This window comes from Apostichopus japonicus, chromosome 19 (assembly GCF_037975245.1).
Source record: "Apostichopus japonicus isolate 1M-3 chromosome 19, ASM3797524v1, whole genome shotgun sequence".
NCBI lineage: Eukaryota > Metazoa > Echinodermata > Holothuroidea > Aspidochirotida > Stichopodidae > Apostichopus > Apostichopus japonicus.
In genome coordinates, this window is record NC_092579.1 from 8,865,975 (window position 1) to 8,890,821 (window position 24,847).

The following is a 24,847-nucleotide window of genomic DNA, read 5'->3' on the forward strand; positions in this document are numbered from 1 at the left end:
TCTGGTTTAGACATGATAATAATATATAGTATACAAAGTAATGTTCGCAGATAGTGTTACGATAGGGATTGCTTACAGTGCTAGCGTTGTCGACTTCGATGTATGTATTCCTTGAGGGCCCGGCGTTCCGCTGCGAATGCCCGATAAGTCTCAATGAACCAACGCTGCTTCAACGTAGATATTGCGTGAAGGCCGTCGTACAGTTGAGCCGGTCTGTTGCGAACAGTTGATCTCACTCGATTTTGCCTGTTTTTACGCTTGCTGATTCCACGAATAAAGGTATGCCAAGTTAACTTCCGGGGAGTTACGCCGTGTTGGGTGGGTTTGTTGAGCTGAATGATTCTTTGATTTGAATCGTCTAAAATTGCATCCACTTCAAGCTGTATAGAATGTAACTCACTCTCTCCCAGGATCTTAGCATGCTTAGATTCTTGGAATTTTGCAAAAATAATTGTAGGTATAGTCACAAATGTAACAACAGTCCTTGGGTGTTTACTAATAATCTGTAGCTTAAAATCTGTCAATAGTGCGATGAGGCCATCCGCATTCAGAGAGGATCTAGTGAGAACGCGCTTATGCGATCTACTGTCCGATACGAAGGCTGTCAGATTATTGATGCCTGCAGCAATCTTTACGACTATCCAGTCATGGGCACTGTAGGTCCCGAGCTTCGCTAAAGTTGGAGCGACTAAATCCTGTATTTTAGCACCTCTACGAATAATAAAATCTATGCTGAAATTATGCTCAGCAGGCTTTCTATAACTGTCAAATGAATGAGCTCTCGAATCAGCTACGAACAAACAACGTACATGCCCCGGCATTGGCTCTATGTAATTATATACGACAAGTGTGTAACTACACACTGTAGGATATGCGGCTATATGCTACGGTGCTAAATCATAAAATGCTAGTGTTTATAAAATAACGTTGTACTAGTCTGGGCTGTACTGCACAGAATGCACAGTTAATAACTATGAACAGGCGCACTACTGTATAGCAAAGGCTACTGTACTATGATGTCTTTACTTATACCATAAAAAAAATGTCACCTTCTCAAGGTAATTTATCAGTTCGAAATCACACGTAAATATCGAAGAAGTATCACGTCGGGATCACCAATGTTGAAGGCTAAGATTAATAATAAACTCACCCCCAACTTATGTTACTTTGCTCCCTCGATATTCCGCAATTCGCAGTGTCCACTCGAAGTTCGGGTCCAAACAAAGATGGCGGCGCCTAACGATATCTTCACGTGTGTACAGTAAAACGTGGCTCACGTAATGGAGCCTCCATTCAGACTGACACTTAATCCAGGCCCGTCCTTCGTAGTAACTCACTGCTCTTCCTAACTGATAAATGTTTATTTATATAATAATTCGGTTACTTGTCCGAAACGTAATAATTGCTCGCTAGTAGTAATAACTGTAAATATGCTAGGGTCTGACTTGCTCGCTACCGCTGCGTATACAGTACTGTAACGGCTATGTAGCTCGCGGCGACGATGAATACAACTGCTCGTAGTCGCGGACTTGTAATAGATAATTGCGAGATGTAGGCTCGAATATGAAGAGATGAATGATGATGCCTTGACTGTATAAAATCTCCACTAATTACGCTCCAGCTACTGCTGAATATAGCGTTGATATGTAGTCATTAAAAAGGCTGATGATTAGTACATCTCTCCGGTATCAAATCTTACATGCAAGTGGTGTCACGCTGGAAGATGCATAGCGAGAAGAGTACTGCTGATTACGCAAGGATGTGGGCAAGTCCATTATGCAAAAGGGTGATGATCACTACAGCGCCTCCCTGCCCTCGTTTCCTACGCCTATGTGTCTATATGTAAGTAAACGACTCGGACTTGATATAGATGACTACTCTTGAATTAACAGTTAATGAGAGAAATATGCATAATTGTTTTTTTCATGAATTACATTATTTAATTAAGTTAATTAATTAAGAAAACAAGAATTATCAAATTGAACTATATATTTAATGCAAACGTTGTTACCGATTTCTTTCTTTTATCCTTGTTCTTACTTTTTTGAAGGAAACGATGCATCGATGCTAATGTTGATGAGGGCTCACTTCCCCATTGATCAAAAACGTGACGTCGAGCTGCTGCACCATTCCTGTACAAAACTGAGGAATGTCTCTTCTTCCGCTGCATATAATCCTTTCTTAGGTCTAGCGACGGAAAAATGTTCTTATTGTTTATGATGAGCAAAGAATTCCTTTGTTTGGTAAATTCAGAAAATGCATTCGCTTTATCAAGTACTTAATGTTAAGAACTGTAGTCCACTCAGAATGGATGTCTCGACAGAACAAGATTCCGACTGCGCAGCAGGAAGCCAATACAGGTATGGATTAAGCATAGCAAAAGCCAGAATGTATTGACCAATCTGAGGCTGTACTCTGAATGACCCCACATTTCCGCCATAGTAACCTAAAACTCGTAGATGTTTGCAACAAGGTAGAGGACCACACTCGTCAGTGAAAGGAAGCTACTCCCACAGTGATTCTATAATTTAGCACCTTGAAGGGAGAAATTCAACAGAATAATGACACTGGTATTTGAATAATAAAAACAGAATCAACAACAATAACAACAACAACATAACCATGTAGCTGAACGAATATACACTTGAATTACTTATAAGTAAATATATTATGTGTTACAGTTTAAATCAATCAAAATGTATAATGGAAAACAATTGGAAGTTTTAGAGGGAAGGGGTTGTTAGACTCGGCTAGAATTATGGGATATTTTAACTTTGTTTGAATAGTATAATATGTAAATCGATTCCCGATTTTTGCGAGAATCGTTAATTTTTCAGCTAAAGTTATTACTGTGTGATCGTTAATCCCAGTGGTCGTTGCAGATATGAATATCAAATACATAACCAACTCACATCTATCATTCGGTGTATAATTTGTGGATCTTAAATCCTTCAAAAAAAGGCTTCATATGGACTTACCATGATGCTGGCGACTGAAATAAATAATGCAATAGTCACAATGATGTTACGGTGCTTTCCATTACCTCAAATTGGTAACAAAACAGTACAATAATTGGCATATTTGAAACTAATGATATCACTCCTCTATAATTTCCTCACTATATATTCTCAACTGTACTGTTGAGGTTGTCCATTTTAATGCCACCAAAGTGAACTGCAGACGTCACATTCATTCATTTGTATGCAAGAGGACAAATGGGGTTCAATTTCTTCGTGAAGATTCTTTCTTCTTGGAACATTTATGGTCTCAATTTAAGGTAAACATATCAGGACGAATAGCTGCAACACTACGACGTGGTATGTCGAGTTGAACACGTTTGGCTTAGTTTTGAATTCCCGATTACTACATTTGAAGCACTTTCGTGTGGTGACTATGTCTTTGCAATTGAACAGACATAATACCTTCAGAATCAACCAGAGACTAGCGGCAATAATGTGACTGTAACATTTGATTTGTAGGATATTAATCCTTCGCATGCAGTTATTTCGTAGTAAATTTTTGCAACCGAAGACAATTTCTCATATTACCAACAACACAGAATGTGTTGAAACATGAAAGATTAAGGTGCGCAGTATTATGCTTATAATTTCGAAAGAGGCACTTTGCTAAGAGCATGCGACCACTATTGACGTGAAAACAGAATTTTCGTTCAAGTTTCAGACTGTTTTTGGCTGGAAGATTTTGGAAAAAGAGTTTGGTTGAAAACAGAAACAAGCATATTCTTTCAACTGGTTGACTTACTTAACAATTTTGCTCGTGAAACCCGAAAACGACGCCTCCTAAACGTCTAGTATAAACAAGAGAATATACTTTAATAATCCTGATAAGAACAATTTAGGGATATTTAGTCATGTCCCTGACAATCAGGGAAAATGGAGATAACGGTTGACTCAACCATTTGCAGATGTATGACTGCAAGGACTTTCTACAACCATGACAGTACCGGATTTAGATATCTCAATGACATATTAAACACAACATACATGGAATCCGGGAGTTAACCTTGGCTTATTCGGGAAATCCGCCTTTCTTCATCAACATTGATGGCCTGCTTGTACAATCTGGAAAATGAAGAGAGACTATGCTATTACCGACGGTGGGGAGGGGTTGGCTTGGGGGGGTGGGCTCGGAGATAAAGTTATTTTTATGTATGTCCTATATCTATGTTTCGCTTACCAGATCAGACCATGCAAAACACCTCAGAACAGTAGAAGCAGTACAATAATAACAATGATACAGTGACAGTATATATTTACTGTAAGTATCGTTCGTATTACCGTAAAGTTTCAATGTCTATATTACATAATTACATAATTATTTACAAGATCCCGTTTACCATACGGTTCTGCACAGAAACTTAACGAGCCAATCCAGAAGTTAAGGTCATTGCTTCAATATACTTAACATACAATGGCGTTTTCAACAGAGAATTCGTACTGTGATAACGATTGATCGGAAACAGACGTAGAGCTGGTCAAACAGGGGAAATTGTAAAGCTAACTATTTCCGACCATAACTGTGGTCTTTTCTTGCTAATCTAAGAAGTACAGAGACTAACAGTTAGTAACACTGACTGTATAGCTATAGTATAGCATCGTAGTGCATATCAGAGTAACATATCTCCAATGACGTATAAAAAGGTAAGGCCATAAGTTGTCAAGTGTTTTATCTTATTTTTCTCTTTTTAATCTGTTTAATTCTGAGTATTATATATATATATATATATACATATTATAAGTACATAATCTGAGTCACTTATTTCACTTATGATGACGAGTGAAAGTACTTTTAAACTGAATATTTTTATACTTTGTAAATAATATGGTAATATTCTCCAGTTGATAGTGACAGGTGTATAGGCCTATTATGTTTCCTTTATTTCGTTATTCTTACCAAATTTGGATGAAATTATGGTTACATTTTGGTGCAGTTTATTACATTGATATGATTAATTATACCGGCCTTGGTAGATATTTCTAATCGTCAACAACAAAACCCTACCAATAACATAAAACGCATTATTATACTTAGTACCATTTGTATTTGGATACTCACAACTTATCGCCTTTAGGGAAACGTGTTATCAGCCTTAAAAGTAATGTTTAATAATCATTCAATTGGTACTCTATTTACATTAGTTTTGATTCAACATTGTTTGTTGTTGGTTATGGTTATAGCTTCAACGACATTTTAAAGGGGGAAAACGATTGCGCGCCGTTGAATGAGATAAACGTTAATGTACCTTATTTAAGAGTTTCAAGAAGAAGGTACCGTTAGCATATGGAAAGTTATGGTATTGGTACGATCTAACTGGAAACCAACCAGACATCGCACCAGTGCAATCAGCCATGAACTATGAGCTGTGGTGTACCGCAAGGCTGCATTCTTGGGCCTCTGTTATTTCTTGTTTACGTAAATGATTTGTGTAACTGCTCATCTGTACTCTCCTTAATCTTATTTGCAGACGACACTAGTATCCTTTATAAACATAAATACCTCATATCCGGGGCACGTATAGTTAATAATGAGCTAAAAATGGTTTCATTATGCCCAAGGATCATTAAATATTTCTAAAACCAATTTCATGATTTTTCATCCTTTGCAGCGTAAACTTGGCACTGTTGAGTTATTCATTGATTGTAATAAACTAGTCGTAGATAATAAAGCCAAATTCCTTGGCATTTATATCGACTCCAACTTCACCTGGAAACCCGTTATCGATGTTACTTGTTCTAAAATATAAAGAGTAATTAAATTGGTATTTTGTATAAATTCAGCTATATCGTCCCATTTAATATCATTAAATCCTAGTATGATTCACTTATTCATTCGCATGCAACTGTCCTATTGTAATATTATATGGGGAAAAACTTACTCCTCTTACTCCAGTTGTTTAAATATTTTACAAAAAAAAGAGCCGTTAGTACTTTGACTAACTCTGATTATCGATATCACCAACCAAATCCCTTTTCTTTACTCAAAGGATTCTTAATAGTTTGATATTTACAATTTACAGGTGACTGTTTTCATGTTCAAGTATATCAAGGGGGCCATACCGCTTAAGTTTCATAGTTAGTTAAATTAGAACAACAAATTCCATTTTTATAACGTAAGGACATCTCACTATTTCGGCACAAATCTTTCTTGCAATGATATTGTCCATCAATTTTTTATAAACAGTGGCGTTAAATTTGGAATATACTAGATAACAATTTAAAAGCCACAATTAGTCATTTTCCTTTAACAAAAGGTTAAAGTGTCACCTTCTAAATCATTATTGCTTGTAAGTTGTTTATTGTAAATCATTATTGCTTGTAAGTTGTTAATTACCTTTGTTTTTTGTTCTTTGTTCTTTTCCTCTATTTTTGTATTGTGTTTATCTGCACTGTTTAACTTGTATAAGTGGGACTGCTCGTACAAGATAATGCTTTTTCAGTCGTCCCTCACCACCTTGTTTTATCTTGACTTTGTACTACTCCTCTTTTATTGTTTTGGAAATATACTCAAACTCAATCTCAAACATCGCACAAAGATTAAGGTTCATGGAAACAAATTTCGGAGGTTTGTCAGTGAAAATAAAGCATGATGGAACTTTCTATGGAATAAATAACCTTCGGAACAGTAGGCCAAATACAAGTAACAAAATTTGCTGATTTAAGGATAAGATTGCAAGCTCTCTATAGACCTATAACCTAGGCATAGGCATAGGCAAATTACAAGTAACATTTGTTTATTTTAGGCGTCAGTCACTTGCAGTCTGAAGTAACAATGTTTGCATTAGAGCAGTCTGTTAGAAAAATATCTTCTTGGTCAGTGCTAAACTAAGTAGGAAAATTATAGAAGTAGGTTGTCATACCATATAAGGTGGTTAATGTTTCTCCCATAAGTTCATAAACCAATATGGTTGACATATGTCTTGATGCCCTGTGCCTTCTGTGGAGGTATGGATTTCATGATTGTGTACGTAACAATGACAGTCTTATTTTAAGTGCGTCGACTTCTATAGTGGGCTGGCACCATTAGCATATATATGACTATGCGTTGTTGCGCTAAGGGTGCTTACTACTTGGTACAATATGAGTACGGTGAGTTCAAAGCATTCGTGAGTTCAAGCGGGGCTTCACACTTCCTATCGCTTCCGCACGTGACATAAGCTAGCACAGTGTGTACATCTTATAGCGGAAAGTTGACAAGAATGACGTCCCTCGGAGTAAGTGGAAGAACGATTTTTCTTTTAAGAACCAGTTTAAATTTGAAAGCTTTGGTGTATTGTTATGATAGAAAATATGTTACGAATGTGGAAGTATGGGATGGAGCCTAACTAAACAATCCGATGAAAGCACGTTTATAATTACATTCCTCCGTCTTTACAATTCACATGGAATTAAATATTTTTCTTCCTATTTCAGTTGAACCTTACCGCCGCCATGCAGATTTTACGTGTGGCTATAGCGTTAGCCACGGTGACCTTTGTATCAAAACCTTGTGATGCTTTTGTACCCGACATACAAGACTACGAATGCATTGATGCAGGTGCGGAATTATACAGTTTTATCGAAGGTTTATAAATTACCTTCACTTTTTGGGAGTGGGGTGGGGGTGGGTAGGTTTGGGGATTGTTTTTTATTCAAATAATGAATTCTGAGCGTGATTAGACTATAATTATTTTAAGTCTTTACAAGTTTCTCTACACGGCAGGTTGAATGAATAAATAATGGTAATTTAACAGGTCTCCTTGACTGATGAAGGGGGGGGGGGCTTAAACATTTTGGGAGACCCTGAAGCTACTGAGAATTTTATAATAGAGGATGTGTTACCTTATGGGCATATATGACATTGCTGTCACTTATGTAGGGGGATTTCAGGGTCCTCCCTGGACCTTTTGGCTTTAATTTATACATCAAAGGGTGGATTCCGAGGCATGTCTAGACTACAAATTAGGTCTATATGGGTAGCCTTGTACGCTAGGTTTTGCTATTTTATTTGTGCGAAGATGACCCGTAACAGTGGTCCAGTTCATCCTCGGCTGAATGCAACACAACCCGGCCCAACTGAACCACCCCACCCCTTGCTGACGATCGAAGGTGCGGGTCATGACCCTCCCCCTGCCTTGTGCACGCTACTGGTAATATTCAGTATAACTTGAGTGCACATTTTTAGCCTTTTTGCTCATAATATACTATGCAACCTGACATCTCAATAGCTCGTTTCTAACTTTGCTTGAATGTAAACTATTTTCTGTCAAGTACCTCCAGGAAGTGTATCCTAGTAGTGTTGTCTGTGATGTCATCATAGCATAAGTTCGTTCAAAACTTTTGTCAATATTCTTGAATCTAGTCTTTAAAATGTCACACATTTGGAAAAGTTTGCATAGGTTTCAAGTCTCTCTGCATTGAATATTTTATCGGTGTATAAAATGGTCTCAAAATAGCAAAAGTTCGTTCAAAACTTAAGTCATCACTTTTGATCTAGTCTTTAAAATGTCACACATTTGGAAAAGTTTGCATAGGTTTCAAGTCTCTCTGCAGGGAATATTTTAAGCGGTATACAAAATCATTAGTACCTAATAGATAAGTACATATACTCGTTCAGTTCGATAGCCATAAGGATATCACAGAAAATACACTGTGATCCACGTCATGAAAGGTAAAGGCCGGCTTGCTATTGCAAGATGCATACCAAACAGTTCACCAAGCTCGAAAAGTTTGTGTCTCCACAATATAACATGCTGTTAGGAATTTGAGATTGACAGAGACATTGTTAAAGCAATGAACTTCAGTTACCGGACTATCACTTTAATAATAAGATAAGCATCCGAGCAACAAGGCCGATGGAATGACTTTATTGTCCTTCTTACTAAACCATAAACTTGACGAAAATGTTCTGCTCGAATGTGTTTCTTAATGTTCTTTCTATATATGAACAGATCCTATTCCGGTAACCTCAATCGAAGTTAACCATACGGTACTGAATCTGCCCGATGGCAGTTGGAGACTTTCGTATACTATATCATGGGAACCTCTTATGCAATATGACTGTAAGTACGAATCTGTCTTCAATCTAGCAAAAAACTACGAAACAATGTTAAATGATCAATCTAGAAAACAAACAAAAAAATAGTTGAGTTGATTTACTTGAGCAAGGATATCGAAAATGAATTCTTGCAACCAACGAATATATACCTTTTGAAACTACAGGATACAGTTTTGTTATTGAAATACTTTAAGTATTTTATATATTATATTGTATATATTATTTATACAATATATTATATACAATATACAATATGCAATATATACAATATAATATATTTTATATATTTTATAAACAATATAGTTATAGTGTACCTCTCGGACCTTCAATGTGAGACGCATGAGAATAGTATTATCAAATGGATATTCCCGACCTGTAAAGATACCTTAGCCGCGGGTCGGAGCAGAAGTGATAAACTTTCGGTAAGCATATTTACATATAATTATAAACGAGGTTATATAGGGGCGGTGGGGGTATAACACTTTAAAGTGCTCATTTGTATACAAAACACTTAATATTAAAACAGCAAGGAACCATAGTAAGTCAATCCCTCTAATCTTAGCGGTGACACTTAATATTTCTCCTTGGAAGAAATCTGAATTGCTTTTGATTGATGGATATTGCTAACAGTCAAACTTAATTATTTTTGTTTCACGATAAACATTTTAATTCATTGAACACTTGACACTTTGGTGTATGAAAAGTCGTTTGAAACGTATTATGAAAATCTCCTTTGAACATGTTGCTCTGTTACCGTAATGATACTATACACCAGCAAAGCTGGAAAATATATTAAAAGTCCAATTAAAATGTCAAACTTCCATCAAAATTTACAAAATAATGTGGGATGTGATTTACAGTAACGAAGCTAATTAGTAAAGTCGTTACTCTTTTTCTTTGCAATTTAGATCTAAGATGTGTGCAAGTAACGCACAAACCTGGTTAGAATTTGTGTTAAATATATTACTTGAATCTGATAAGATAGACATTACGTTTCATGAAACGAAGGACATGTCCCACTAACATAACGCTATTTTTATAGACTCTCTTTCAGCCGTCTGTCATGACTAATGTTATATTTACTATAACGTTTCATTAACCAGGGATGCATCCCACTAACACAACCCTTGTTATAGATTCTCTTTCAGCCGTCTGTCTTTATTAATATATTTACTATAACGTCATGACTAATGTTATATTAACTATTACGTTTCGCTAACCAGGTATGCTTCCCACTAACATAACCCTTGTTATATATGTTCTCTGTCACAACTAATGTTATATTAACTATAACGTTTCATTAACCAGGGATGCATCCCACTAACACAACCCTTGTTATAGATTCTCTTTCAGCCGTCTGTCTTGACTATTAATATATTTACTATAACCTTACATGGACCAGGGATGCATGTGTCCCACAGTGGTCCCACAAGAGACCACTGGTTAGATTCCCTTTTAACAACCTGCCATTAATAGTGTTCTATATACTAGAGAGATACATGAGCCGAATGATATGTCTCACTAACACATCCCTGGATAGAGATGTTGCTCGTTTATGATAATTAAATGGAGAAATTTACTGCAGTTCTCATCCGGAGGAAGGTTAATAGGTGTGATCGTCGAACCAAACTTCCTCCGAATGGCCCTAAGCTTTTATAACACTATTCCTGGATACGTTACAGTTGTATCTGCCTGGTCACAGTATATATATATATATATATATATATATATATATATATATATATATATATATATATATATATATATATATATATATATATATATATATATATATATATATATATATATATATATATATATATATATATATATTCGATTTCAACAGGTAGTGACTTCACTAAGTAGCCTACTTAGGGACTTAACATATCTAATTAGAAAGTAGGATCCTTACATCATTGTCTTTCCACCTATATCAGTTAGCTCCGTATGAATTAGATAGTCTAAAATACAATTCAGTTCCCATGATCATCCAATATGAAATCATCACGACACAGCTTCACTTTCAATTTTCCTTTTCTGTCCTTTTCCATTTAACCAGCAATCAGCGTTTATGTCAGGAGACGCCCCTTTCACTCATAACTGTCTGTTTCAGGTAAGAAACATTATCTCGAATGAACAAAAATAACACGACCTTGGTCACATAACCAGAGGTAGTAGATTAGCATATATTAAACACAATTGGTTATCTACAGTTACTGTAGAAAGGCTAAGTTCTTGGCATATATTTTTTCTACTTGGAAAAAAGAATGAATGGGTTGAACATGAAATAAAAACATCAAAGCAGCAATCACGAAAACATGTTTCGTATAATGTTAGACTCAGACAATTTACTTCTGTATTACAATTTTCATGATTTTCATGTTGTACCTATATTAGGAGATGATATAAATACTGCTCTCCTATTTTTACATGTTACTCGGCATATTCATTATTGTAACCTTTATGCTGATACATCAGACTTTTAGTTAGATCATGGAGGTAAAACTGTTTTACCTCCATGGTTAGATTAATGTAGAAATAACAGGGGCAACTCTGACATGATTGTTTCTTTGATCCTTTGTTTAATAATTAATAGGTGGCTTACGGTGTAACTTCAGAGGGATCACCGCTTCCAGTATCCCCAGCTTCGGCAATGCAATTCGAAACCCCTGGTAAGTTAACGCTGCGTTAGTCAAGGAGTATTCGTCTGACTAAATCAACAGTCACAAGTCTATAGTTAACTCTATGGGAAACGAGGCTATGAATTGTTTGCTATTACTTTAAGATTTATTTTGGTTTTTATCCATTCCTATGAATTTCAAATTATATTCAATATTGCACTTGAATAAGTATAAATCGGGGAATTTTTCAACGTATTTTTCCTGGGTTAGGGGGTGGTCTGGTAGGAGAACTTCTTTTGGCGAGGGAGCTTCCAGGATTGAAAGTTTTAAATTGATCAATTGCAAGTGCACGTTTCTTCACTCCCCCAGCCTTTCCCCGTTTCCTTTTCCTCATTATTATAAGCCAAGTCAGTCGCATCCTAGGCGAACGTCAGCAGTCAGTGAACACCTCATATCATCTTCACCTTCAAAGTAAACTTGCTGGGGTTCTCAACAACAGTAGCCACCCTCTACACATTAATTTGGAAAGTGCAATAATACCCCGCAGTGGGCGGATGAGACTACCCCGTGCCGTTACGAATCGTTACAAATCCTCCTTTATCCCTCGTTTTATTAAACTTCATAATGAATCTTTTACTCGCTAGGTCAGTAATCTTGCTCATTGTGCAATCCAATGTTTCACAAGTATCTCTGGTGCTGTTTTACTGTATTTTGTATTTTACCGTTTTTACGTATCTTGCCAGCTTTGTTTTAAGTCTTATGTCTTAGTATTTGAGAGTCTTATATATTTTGTGTGTATTTTATGTACTGTACATATGTTTTATATTGTGAGCAATCAATTGCCCAGCTTGGGATGCAATAAAGAGAATCTGAATCTGAAAAGTGCACGTTTAAAAGTTCTCGGTATATGATTGCATAAACCCACAGGATATTAGCTATATTGAAGATGTCATATTAAGAAACATAATTACCTATTTAAAATCTCAATATGTTTGTAGTTTGGAAGTTACTTTAACATATGGCGCATTGCTTTATCTCTTTTGCAGATTTCGATTATAAGATAAAGTGGAAACTATTTATAGCAATAGTTAAGTTATCGTGTCGTGAGTTGATCCAATCATAGAGTAGAAAACATTTCTTATTTCAATAAACTAGATTTTGATCCACTGAATAGTCAAGATTTGATTCTTAAACATTATAAGGAAATAACGTGGCACGTGTAAACAAGTAAAGTGACCCACCATAACCGTCGTTCTTAACATTATATGTATACCTTAAATCAATATGTTGTCATATTTTGTGACAGTTTACGCTATATGGAAGAACATGGATTTGAATTATCTAGCTTACTGATCCACGTAATACACACGTTAAGACCTCTTATCCGCATATTGAAAAATTAAGTTAAGCTAATAATTAAATGTTAAAGATGTGAATTTAACATTTGATTCTGATGCTTTTGTTACATAACTGTAGACTGTTACGAGGAAACACGAGATGCCACCTTTTGTGCGGCTCAGGGTAAGTGAATATACCAGTATTACAGTGGGTAACTTGCACCTCGTGGTCTGTTGGTAACGTGTACCTCGTGGTCTGTTGGAGATAATCCGATATTTAATATGATGTTACTTTCTGTTATTTTCATAAGTTAACAATATTAGGAAGATTCCTCAATTTAAGATTAAAAAGAACCCCGCTTAGTTCGCTGTGGACACGAAGCTATCACACGACGTAAAAATTCAACCTGGTGACCTGGGCAAAAAGAAATAACTGTCCTATATATATGCGCAAGTTAGATTGGGTTCCATTTTCTCCTTAATGCAATATCGAACCTGTCTGATTTTCGAGAAATGAGCTGTGTGAGGAGTCCTTTGGGTGTCGGGCCCGGGATTTGCTCTCTCTCTCTCTCTCTACCTCTCGCTCAACTCTATAGCGCTGGAAACGCATTTATTTATAAAGAAATACCCCAACACTTAACCACGCTTGGGAGCTGATAAGACTGATACAAGTAAGCAGATTGTTTAATTAAATTTGCACTATATGTTTTGAAGCGGAATTGGTAGGGTCCAAATTAAATAAGTGAGAGAGCTTTGAATTTTACAATTGCCATGTTGCATTCAAAATATGGTACATTCCCATTTTTGAAAAAGGGAGTTTAAGGTTTTGTCAATCTGCATCAATGATATCGCAATTATGTTGCAGGGAGTTTATGTTCGGAAAAATATTTCTTAGCTATTGATATCACGGAATCGATATGTAAGAATCTTGCCTTACTGCTTAAAATCTGTGGCTGTACTTTAAATTTCAGTGCATACTCTTTCAAGTAAACACACGTACTTCGAATGTACCTCTGTAAAGTCATTTTCCCTCAGTTGAAACATAACTCGAAAGTACAAACATTCTTCACAACTTTGGAGAAATTACAATATTGAGACGTGATGGTATTTTGACCAATCGTTTTGCTATATCTAAATTATATAATTTCCTTTTAATTTATCAGACGTTTACCGATGTGGTAAGCCCACTGACGTATCCCTTGATCATGTTACATATACGTCAGACGGTAACGTTAGCATGACGTTTATTTGGTCTCCTCCGGTACAAGTAAACAGTATGAGAACATTAGAGGAATACCAAACACAGCTTCACACGACTGATGGAGACCTGATCCTGTCTCATACCATCCAAATATTTGATAGTGTAAGTACGAAGTTATCTATATCAGAGGGTTTCAAAAATATGAAATAAATTACATGGCAGATATGAAAATATGTGTTTTACAGATATAATATCAATATGACCAGGTATACTGTAAGTGTAACGCCCATCTAAAACTAATAAACAAAATTAGCTTAAGGCGCATATCTTCAACACATGCGATGGTGGTATGGTTTCTGATGGACTAATGGACTGCTATGTGACTGCATGACATTTGTATTAAAATATCCACACGAGCCTGAGATGTGTCGAAGAAAAAGATATCAAGATCATCACTACTACTGTGTTAGCTTTTACTTTATGAGTCGTTCTGAAAAGAGAAAAGTTCAACAATGCCCAGTGAAAATTGTTATAGTTTATACTTCATTTAGCCTTTAAGAAGATCATGCTAGGATCGAAACGTCAGGCCAGCTTACTTTTACACAGAGTTTATACTTTAATAATGTTAACATTTTCAATTATTTTGAACAGAACCAAGTTAATACATGGGAAGCCATCAGCGCAGAAATTCAAGAAGGCCTTGAGTACAAACTTACGGTTAGATAAAAGACAAATACTTCTATATTTTATTATTCAGATGTAAGTCGAATGATACATTTACAATTAATCCACACTACACGTCTCAAGCATCCCATACCATTTTTGTATTTCAATGTTCAGCTCTAGTCGTTTGAATTTTTTAATATTTATTATTTTTCCTTGGAAATTTTACAGATCATTCCTTACGTTTCATCAGATTATGCAAATAATCCTGAACCAGGAAGACTTGCCACAAAGTTATTCTTGGCCGAAATTTCCGAAGAAGGTAAATTCGATTACAATTATGGTGGTATGATTTCAAATATATTACAGGAACACAAATAAAGGTCGTATATTTACATTTTAACCTACTAATATACTGTTTATTCTCAATGTGCAAAGTTATGCTCACAAAATTGATTGTTTGGTTGAGTTGACTATTGGTTTATAGAATCATCGAATACTTTGCTTGATTGATTGATTGATCGAATTGATTTGATTCGTAGATTGATTGATCAATCCATTAATTGGTTATCGGTCGTTAGGTTGATTTTATTGAATGTCTGATTATTTGGTTGCATTAAATATTGCTTTACAGAATCATCACTTAATTTGCTTGCTTGATTGATCCATTTGATTTGATAGATTGGTTTATCCATCCATTAATTGGTTATCGGTTGTAAGGTTGATTTGATTGAATGTTTGATTATTTGGTTGATTGATTGCATTGATTGTTTCATTGATTGATTGATTGATTGATTGATTGATTGAATGGATTACTGATGGATTAACTGATTGATATTTTCATTTAGATTTCACAGATCATCCCTTCACGACTGAACAAGAGACTGACACAATCGTTCGTGATAATGGAGACAAAGCTAGCATGGGGATCCAATCAACAAGCTTTGCCCCTGGGCCAAAGCCTACCCCTGAATCCGTCTCATCTACGTCAACAACAATGATCCTAATCATCGGTCTTTTCGCAGTTTTTGTGATTGTTGTTGTTATTGTATGCTTTCTATTGACAAAGAGACGAAGACGCATAAGAAAAGATAATCTAGAGAACCTCCATCTTGAACAAATGTACCAGGAGAAAGCCATTGGTAATATTTTTATGGAAATATTTTAAAAGAAAATAATAGTTTTTAGAATGGTTTTAGCCAATATGTTGCACGAAGCAGTAGCAATTGATGCACCGGATATACACAGATAACACAGTTGCTATTGTAAATCTTACAGCTTTGTACCAAAGTAAAAATAGATCGTGCTATCAATCGGCTGTAATCCTAATAGCACATGCTAACATTTTTTTCTTCAGATTTGTCAGCACAATCCAGTATTTAATGTGGTACAAAACTTTAAGATTTACTGGTAATCTTTGTGTGAATCGGCTGATTGATATGAGATACGAACTCAGTGAATATGTGTTGAGCTACATACTTAAATGTTAAATTGTGACACTAAATTAGGTTTAATAAAAATACTGAAATCCCTCCAGTTTTCTATACCACTTTTTAATATTTGAGAAATGACACTTCAGCATCTATCCAAAGGTGTACTTACTGGGATAAACAGGGGATTATGTCAATTTCTCGATCAGAACAAAGCTCAATATGACAACTTAGATACCAGAGATTATAATACTTAAAGCTGAATACCTTTAAAACTGGAATAGCTATAAACGCCTTACCAATACTGATATTCTACCATTTTGTTTTGGTAATATCGTGCCTAAGTTCTTGCCTGAAGTCACCATTTTATAAAAAAAAATATGCTATTCACGGTCTGTGTATGTATTTATGTTTTGTTTTTTTATTTACAGAGAAGACTCGAGAAGTTGATCCCATATTAACAGACAAAGAAATTAGCCACGATAAAGTCATAATCGAGCAAAAGCTAGGGGAAGGTGAATTCGGTGTGGTGCATATGGGCAAGGTCACCGGCATGAAGAATAAAGTTGAAGATGTGACAGTTGCTATTAAAACTACTAAAGGTGATGTAGATATTTATTAATCATCAAACGTACATTTATAATATAATGTAATCTTCGACGTGAAGTAACAGGATGATGCATCAAGAGAAATGCAAAGCGTTCATAAGTTCATGGAATCCTATTGATGGACGCTACGGGATGTTGATGTTACTTCCGCAGAGAGATCCTGTATCATTTTGTACTAATAGTGCGTTCTGTGTTTCCCCTGAGTTGCTTTAAAAGTAGCAGAATTAAAAGTCCTTTTTCAGTATAAATATATGACATGGAAAAAGTAAGCCTTCAACAATGTGAACAATGAAGGTATTGCTATATTATACAAGCCCTTGTATACGGTAAACGTGTAAAGACCTATACCAGGCGCGGATCCAGAGGGGGGTCCAGGGGGTTCGGACCCCCCTGCTCTTGGCCAAAAAAAAAGAAAAAAAAAGGAAAAAAAAGAGAGAAAAAAAGAGAAAAAAACAGAGAGAGGTGCTTTGCATGGCTAACTTGAAGGGGGTTCCCTGTTGTACTTAAATATCCAAGAATTTCACAATGGATAGAGGGAAACCCACTCCCCTTAGACCCTAGGATCACTGGAGGCCAAACCTTCACCCTTCCATAATCCTGGATCTGGCCCTGCATCAAACAGTGGTGACGGAACGGGAGGGGGATTGGGGGCTAAAGGCATTATGATTTTTGTATCATCTCAACTCATCTGATATGTATTACCATATTTCATAGATTGTTTTTTTCTCATCAATTGAGAAATTGCAGACATGAGATCCATATTTTCAGGCTAGGTACATGCAGCTTAGAATACTCGGGAAGTGCCGTTTCCGGCCATCTGGGTGATTTGTAAAGCCAAAAATTTTCTGGTACGCTCCGCGCCAACCGATGGCGACGCTCCGCTTAGATAGTCTTACGTTCAGGCGCGGCTGGACCAGTCAGACCCCCCCTGTCACAAACCCTGCATCCGCCCCTGCTGTACCACCTAACTCGAGTGTTACAATAACTTTCAAGATACATTATGGAATTAATAACATAGTTATGACAAATAAAAACTTTGTAAAAACTTGTTTCAAACGAAGTGCTATGGATTGGGGATAGTTCAGGATGATTACGTATACCTAACCTATTTAATTTGAGCGTTCATAATCGTCTTTTATAAGAGCAAAAGCGAAACTATCTGTTATTAGAAAAGACTTGTATGACACCAAATATCGATGCTTTATAAATATAATTTATTAAAATATAATTCCGTGCAAATTTGGAATGTAGAGCTGCTATGGCATAGTTTTGTCGCCATTCCATTGTTGGTCCAAACCACTTGCAATTATTTATTCGATTTTACAGTTGGAGCATTTTCTGATGTAAAAGAAGACCTGATAAACGAAATGAAACTCATCGCAGAGCTGGGCGACCATGTGAACATCCTCTGTCTTCTTGCCTGCTGCTCAATGAATGAACCGTTCTACCTTATAACAGAATATATGAAGTATGGTGACTTGCTGGGATTCTTACGGGACTGCAGAAAGGTAAGTCGCTACACACATGTTACATATTTGTATTTTCTACTTAGAAAGTACTAAAGCATTCAAGCTTAATTATTAATATGTTATGAGGGCGACGAAACGGATGGGGCGTTTGATCAATCATTGTTTGTTTCTTCAGCTTCCTTTAAACTTGAAATTCATACAGCATCAAATATATTTCCAACGTCAAAAATTAGCGATATTTTCCATCCAATTATACAAACATTTACCAGATCACACATCCCATTCCCAACGTGGATTAATCTTCCTTTGTTCTTTTTTTTTTTTTTTTGGCGTTTTTGAGGCGATTGCCGTTTACTCGGTGTTAGATTAAGCTTCATTATTCGTTTCCTGTTCCCTGTTGGGATTTTGATTGGTACAGTTCAATTTATGCCGGTGCTGTTGCCTAGTGGATACAGACGGTGGTATGTTAAGCACCGAGGCTTAGTAATCGGGAGGTTTCGGGTTTGATACCCGACCGGGTCATAGTAAGGTGGGGTTTTCATGCAAGAGCAATCTACGATTTTTCCATCGGAAATAACTTTCTAAATTGAAAAAGGTTTCATATTTGAGATAAACATTTGGATTGGAAGCCACCCGACGTGTAAGTTGTAATCCATAAGCCCTTGTGGGTTTCTCTCACATTTGAGGTAACTTAAGCATCGTAAAATAAACTACTGCTAATTATCATCATCATTGTTATAATTATCCGTGAAAGTTTCTTCTTAGATTGTTTTAACAACCATGCTCAAGGGGATTGTGAACGTCAGTTGTAATCTAAGAAAAATGAAAAAGAAAGCCACTAAAATTTGTTTCCACCTAATGAAGGAGCATGCCATAGACCATCGTTCATATCTTTATATTCTCATCACAGCTAGCGAGTGCTGAGAAAGACCAAGTATATTCTGTAGGGGAATTACAACAACTTATTATTGCTCGTGACATCGCCAATGGAATGGTAAGTCGTTAATTTCATCGATTAGGATGTAACTGTGACACTTTCAGTTTAAAATAACATTAAAAACTTGTCAAAAGCATAGAGAGTAATAACATTTTGGTTTCCAAAGCTGTGACAATCAACAATAAATTCGTCATCAGTTAGATGTGTATAGAACAACGTTTATAGTTATTAAAGGCCACGTGTAGACACTTCCATTCGTATTAACATAATTGTAGACTTTCTCTCAATGTATTCTCTAGTATGTTTAAATATTGTTGATGAGAGCTAATCCGATAAAAGGTGATGGCTCTCCAATCAAAATGGCTTGACCAACTATTCCAGCATTCACCATATAAAATTAGCTTATCACAAGCAACGTAGACTATAAATCGACGGTATCAGAGCAAGACTTAACGGTTCCTCTTCGGGTATGAGAAGCCGACGGATCCAAGGACAAGTTTCAGACACATCGGATGTTAAAATAAATTATTTATCAAAGAAAACATGTATTTGGTTTGGCAGGCCCATATTCAAGAAAGACGTTTCTATCACGGGGATCTTGCTGCTCGTAACGTACTCGTTGGTGAAGGACTGACGATAAAAATATCTGATTTTGGACTTGCCGATGACATTTACACGAGAGGATATAAAAGGAGAGCTACCGAACAGAAGATACCGGTGAAATGGTGCAGTCTGGAAACGATCATAAATGGAATATGTAGTTCGGAAGGAGACGCGTAAGTAACCAAATACGTTACTCTTATCTCATTTTGTTTTATATTTTATGCACAAACAGTTTGGTTAATAATTGAACATAGGCTATACCTCTAACTTAAGCATTGATGGATACATCCATCAAGTTCCTTTACCACCTATTCCAATTTGTGAACTGTTTTCGTTAGATGGAAAAGAAGAATAATCAAAGATATAATTTAAATTAATGTTTCTATCATTTTAACAATTTATATTTAGGTAAACATGTATCGTAATATTCAAGCCATAGGGATCTGGCAGAGGAAGGCAGTAACGATACTTTTAGCTAGGACATTGAGGTAGCCTTTATTAGTGTTAACCAACAGCGGATAATACGTGAGATAAACAGTACTTATTATCACTGCTCAAAACACAGTTAATATTGCATGAATCCATAAACTATGAGTAGAATCGTTCATATTCTGACACCATGCCCTCCTTTGAAGCTTCATAAATTCATACGTGGTACAATCATGGAATGAAGACTGTTTTTTTTCTGGTGGGCGGAAGCTTCGACTTCACCCATTCTCATCCATACCCTTCATACTACTCTTTTATCTCAAATTAGTTGGTCCTTTGGAGTACTGCTGTACGAAATTTTCACACTCGGTGGTACTCCTTATCCTGGTATCGCACCGCGGTTGTTAGTCAGTCAACTGAAAAACGGCTACCGCATGGACCAACCAGGCAGTTGTCCTGATGATGTGTGAGTACATAGAAAAACAAATTTGAGTACTGATAACAATGCAATCGCCATGACATGAGCTAATTGTATGAAACGTGAAATTTAACACCAGTGAAAACGTGAAATTTAAATACTGCCTATTACTTAGTTTTTATTGCGTATTAAGTTTTCTTTTGCTTTGTTTACTTTTTCTTCAATTACGTTGTTCAAATTTCTTGGTATGTATTTATGATTTAACTTTTTTGGCAGTTTGAAGGGAGAGAAACTCTGGTTTTGGTTATTGTACTTTATTCTACCTCATTGTTGCTCATATGTTGTAGAAAAGCAAATAAAATATACGAAAATAATTCTTTTGAATACTTTACTATAGTATAACACGAAGATTGCAACTTTATCTACGATATGAATATGTATTTCGAAACGATTATCAACTGTGTAAATAGGGTTATTCATTAATAGTTATATATATAAACAGTCTACTGGTTTCTATTTCTTGCACAAAGGACCGTTGCATTGATTGAAATGTTTCTCCATAAGGAAAATCCTGACCATGGAATAATCAGAAAAGGTTGCTGAATACTCTGTTAGTGCTTATAACCTATTTTTGCAGGTACGATTTAATGAAACGCTGTTGGCAGGAGAGTCCGATGTCTAGACCCAAATTTACAAATATGTTTGAAGAGTTCGGAGAGATGATAATGAAGCGTACAGATTACCTCGAATTCGGCAGTGAAGATGTACTTGAAGTAAGTCACAGTTGGAAGACTCCTTATTCTGTTTCTTCAAAATGATATGTTCTATGTACTCTCATGTTGTTTATTTCAAAAGTGTCTGAAATAAAATTAAAAAATCGTTTCAGTGAATGAATTAAAGAAACCCATTTCATATTATTCGGATACAATTAGGCACCGGAAAACTCGTTGCACAAATCACGAATAAGTAAGGTCATAAAAACAATGTTAACAATTCCTAAAGATGCTTTAAACTCTACAAAATTGTCTTGAATAAACCGGTCTCCTTTATTGAATCCCTTCACTTCACATGTGTTATAATAGAAAGTAGTTGAACTGACAACGTTTGAAGAATACATGTTGTTTTACATTAGGCGGCAACTATATACACACTAGCCGAAATAGTTTTTAGCACATTTTCAATTGCGAATTTGTACAGCAGTTGAGAAGAAAAGTTATGTAAATGACCTTGGCATTGATAAAGAACTGACAAGGAAATTATATGAAATGATATGATTTAAGTTTAGTGTTATGTGGGTGACTATTGGTTTCTTCGTGATTGTTTTCATTTCAAAGATGGAGGAACTGCTAAAGCTACCGAGACGAGGTTCTACAATACAGGCTAATCATTACATTTCACAGTCAGATGAAGGGGATGCAGGGATGAAGCTGCCTCCAATACTTAACGAAGAGAGTGAAGTCGATTTTGATGAGGTCCAGAGTGCTTTACAACAATCTACGAGTGACAAAGAGGAAAACAGTACAAAGCAGGACGACGAACTTGTAATGATGTAAATTCAACGTATTACTAATATTTACAATGTGAAAGTCAGTTTGAAATTGGCTTTGGTTTGTGTCTATAAGATCACGTTGAAAAGCTACATATGTGTTCCCGCTGGCGTTTTGGGTGACCGATGAATAATTGAGAAGGTTCTTGGATGGCAATTTTACTTTGACCATCTTGCTGAACAGTTAAAAGATCTTACAACATGGATATAGGTTTGATAAAAAGCAAAATGGATAAATATATATTGTGACGTAAATTAATATTACCTTTTCATTCAGATTCAAGCAAATACTTATATCATTTTCGTGACAGCCTTCATTAACTCTTATACCTTTAATAAACGATCAAATTAATAGCGTAATTTAGGCGCGTAATTTGACTTTTAATCTTTATATATATTGACAAAAATCGGGGATAAAACATAAAATAAGAGTTTATAGAGATGTTTACATAAGTACATTAGCGATATGCATTTCTTATAAATCATTCTTTTTATTCAGAGTTGCGCCCAAAATAGGTCTGCTTAGGCCTTTGCTATTTTATTTTGCTGTGTTTTTTTTTTATTGTACCCAATAAGTTGATAATTTCAAAGTTTAACGAAAATGGATAAAAGCATAAAAATGAAAAACAATGCTTTCAAAGCCCGATTATTTGATGGAACCGTTTGTATGTAGTTGTTTTGGCGTTTTAAAAAAATAATTTTTGTGTCGTTTTTAAAATGTTGTCTTTTATGTTATAAATCCGTGGTTTATATTTGTTTTGGGAGAAGGTGCATGGCCGCATTAGTCTTCCGTGGTTAGAAATGATTGTAGTATATTCATATGTTAATGTATCCCAATTCTGTAGAAGAGAAGCGGATTAAAATCATAAAGAAAAACATGGAAGATATTAAAAGTTCTTATACTGTGCATCTATGACATCACACCTGTATGAGTTTAGTTCATTTTGGGGCAGGCACTTTGTTCATTTCTAATCTCGAAAACGATACTTGATTGTAAATTTCACAAGAATGCTAAGAATATCTTCCTTTTCCATAAAAGTAACTTCCCGCATAAATATCCTTTTAAACTTTCATAATTAATATATAGTTGATTGCCCAAAATGACCCGAGTACCTATTCAACGAGAGCTAGTATACAAGCAAATATACTAGAATACGAGTAAGGGATCAAACTTCTGCTGAAAAACATACACCACATTACTTCACCATTTGTACTTGAATATTGAAACATTTCTTTTCACAATTCTTTGGTAAGTTTGCAGGTGTTGGTTCATGGTACAATATGTGACCTGTCAATTCAATAATACCACAATCTAGCACTGCCCAGTCATCACAATGTTTTATTTCACAATATATTACATACAATTTTGAAATAAGAATAAAGTCAAAGTGAAATGTTCCACCTCCTGAGTCTGCTATGCAGTGAACCCAAGCACAAAATTCTGAACAAACAAACTAAAACATGACATCAAAACATCATCCCAGACGAGCCAAGTATAATTCTTAACATTTGATAAAGTTATTCCGCACATATATCACGTAGGACACGGCTAGAAGTTACTTATAATGTTATTATATATTACAGAGGGCCCAGCAAACATTTAGGCCCACGACCCATGATCTTCCTTGAGAACTGAACTACGACCTACCAGACCCCCATCATATAGAGTCCATGCTCAAATTGTATAAAAGATAGCTTGACTCGGAGCTTGATGTTAAAAGATGCGGGCAAATCGTTTTCCTTCGCCAAGCACCGAAAACTGGTTGGTTACTTTTGGAAAATCCCACGACCCACCGAAAAGGTTTCTCGACATACAGTTTGCTCAATTTTCCTACGGTATAATAATAAACAATGCGATCACATTGTTTGTTATTCTGATGGATGATGGATCTTGGTGAGTGTTATAGTAATGTAAAGATGTGGGCGGTGCCAAAGAGGGCTCAAGCCCGTAATTATAATACTGCAGTTACTATAGTTGCATGTATTATGTATTAATTTTACATGTACCCAGTACGAACTGACATAAGGTCAAACAACCTAACCCGTTCCCATTCAACCGCACAAAGTAAGTACATATTAGACATATTTTATTGGACATATTTATTGTACTTATTTGTTATAAATATTGTACATATTTCAAACATATATCAAGACCACCGACGAAAGTAAGACATTGGCTATTTTAATACCTTCAAAATTACGGTGTGGATCAACTCGATTACCGAAATCGAAACTTCTATCCGTTAGATTCAAACGGGACAAAACCTAGTTGTTACGTTGCATGGTGCAAACAATTAGTAGATTTTCAAAATTTCGTCCATTTTATTTTTCACCCAATAGTTTTAATAATTTACAAACATAAGGTTGTCTATTCAGTACCAGATTTATACATCGATCGCCCTAACAAAAATGTGGCGATCGACTAGGTCTAGATAATGTGAGAAAACAGTTCATTTCTGAAAGTAATACATTGCGATTGAAATAAACAAACTTGATAATAAAGGAAAGATGTACAACTCGATCCTTCGTAA

At 35.7% G+C, this 24,847-nt stretch overlaps 2 protein-coding genes across 3 annotated transcripts in view; both read left to right on the top strand.

Moving 5' to 3' along the window:
- LOC139960673 (uncharacterized) overlaps positions 1-4,110 on the top strand; it is a 31,159-nt gene extending 27,049 nt beyond the window's left edge. Inside the window, exon 18 of the mRNA XM_071959226.1 lies at positions 2,051-4,110. The gene's annotated coding sequence lies outside the window, so the exon portion shown is untranslated. The remainder of the gene's footprint in view (positions 1-2,050) is intronic.
- A 250-nt stretch (positions 4,111-4,360) lies between these two features.
- LOC139960669 (uncharacterized) lies at positions 4,361-23,232 on the top strand. 2 transcript variants are annotated; one of them, XM_071959219.1, is made up of 18 exons: positions 4,361-4,661; positions 7,431-7,554; positions 8,948-9,058; positions 9,358-9,476; positions 11,114-11,167; positions 11,651-11,726; positions 13,152-13,196; positions 14,176-14,375; positions 14,865-14,930; positions 15,108-15,198; positions 15,725-16,018; positions 16,738-16,908; positions 18,241-18,422; positions 19,294-19,377; positions 19,882-20,096; positions 20,681-20,818; positions 21,408-21,543; positions 22,105-23,232. In XM_071959219.1, exons 1-18 carry the CDS (start codon positions 4,647-4,649, stop codon positions 22,321-22,323), a joined length of 2,340 nt encoding a protein of 779 aa, XP_071815320.1. In that variant the 5' UTR covers positions 4,361-4,646; the 3' UTR covers positions 22,324-23,232. The 2 variants fall into 2 exon arrangements, with proteins under 2 accessions (XP_071815320.1, XP_071815321.1); XM_071959220.1 differs by lacking the exon at positions 4,361-4,661 and adding an exon at positions 7,216-7,231.
- Positions 23,233-24,847: the final 1,615 nt, after the last annotated feature.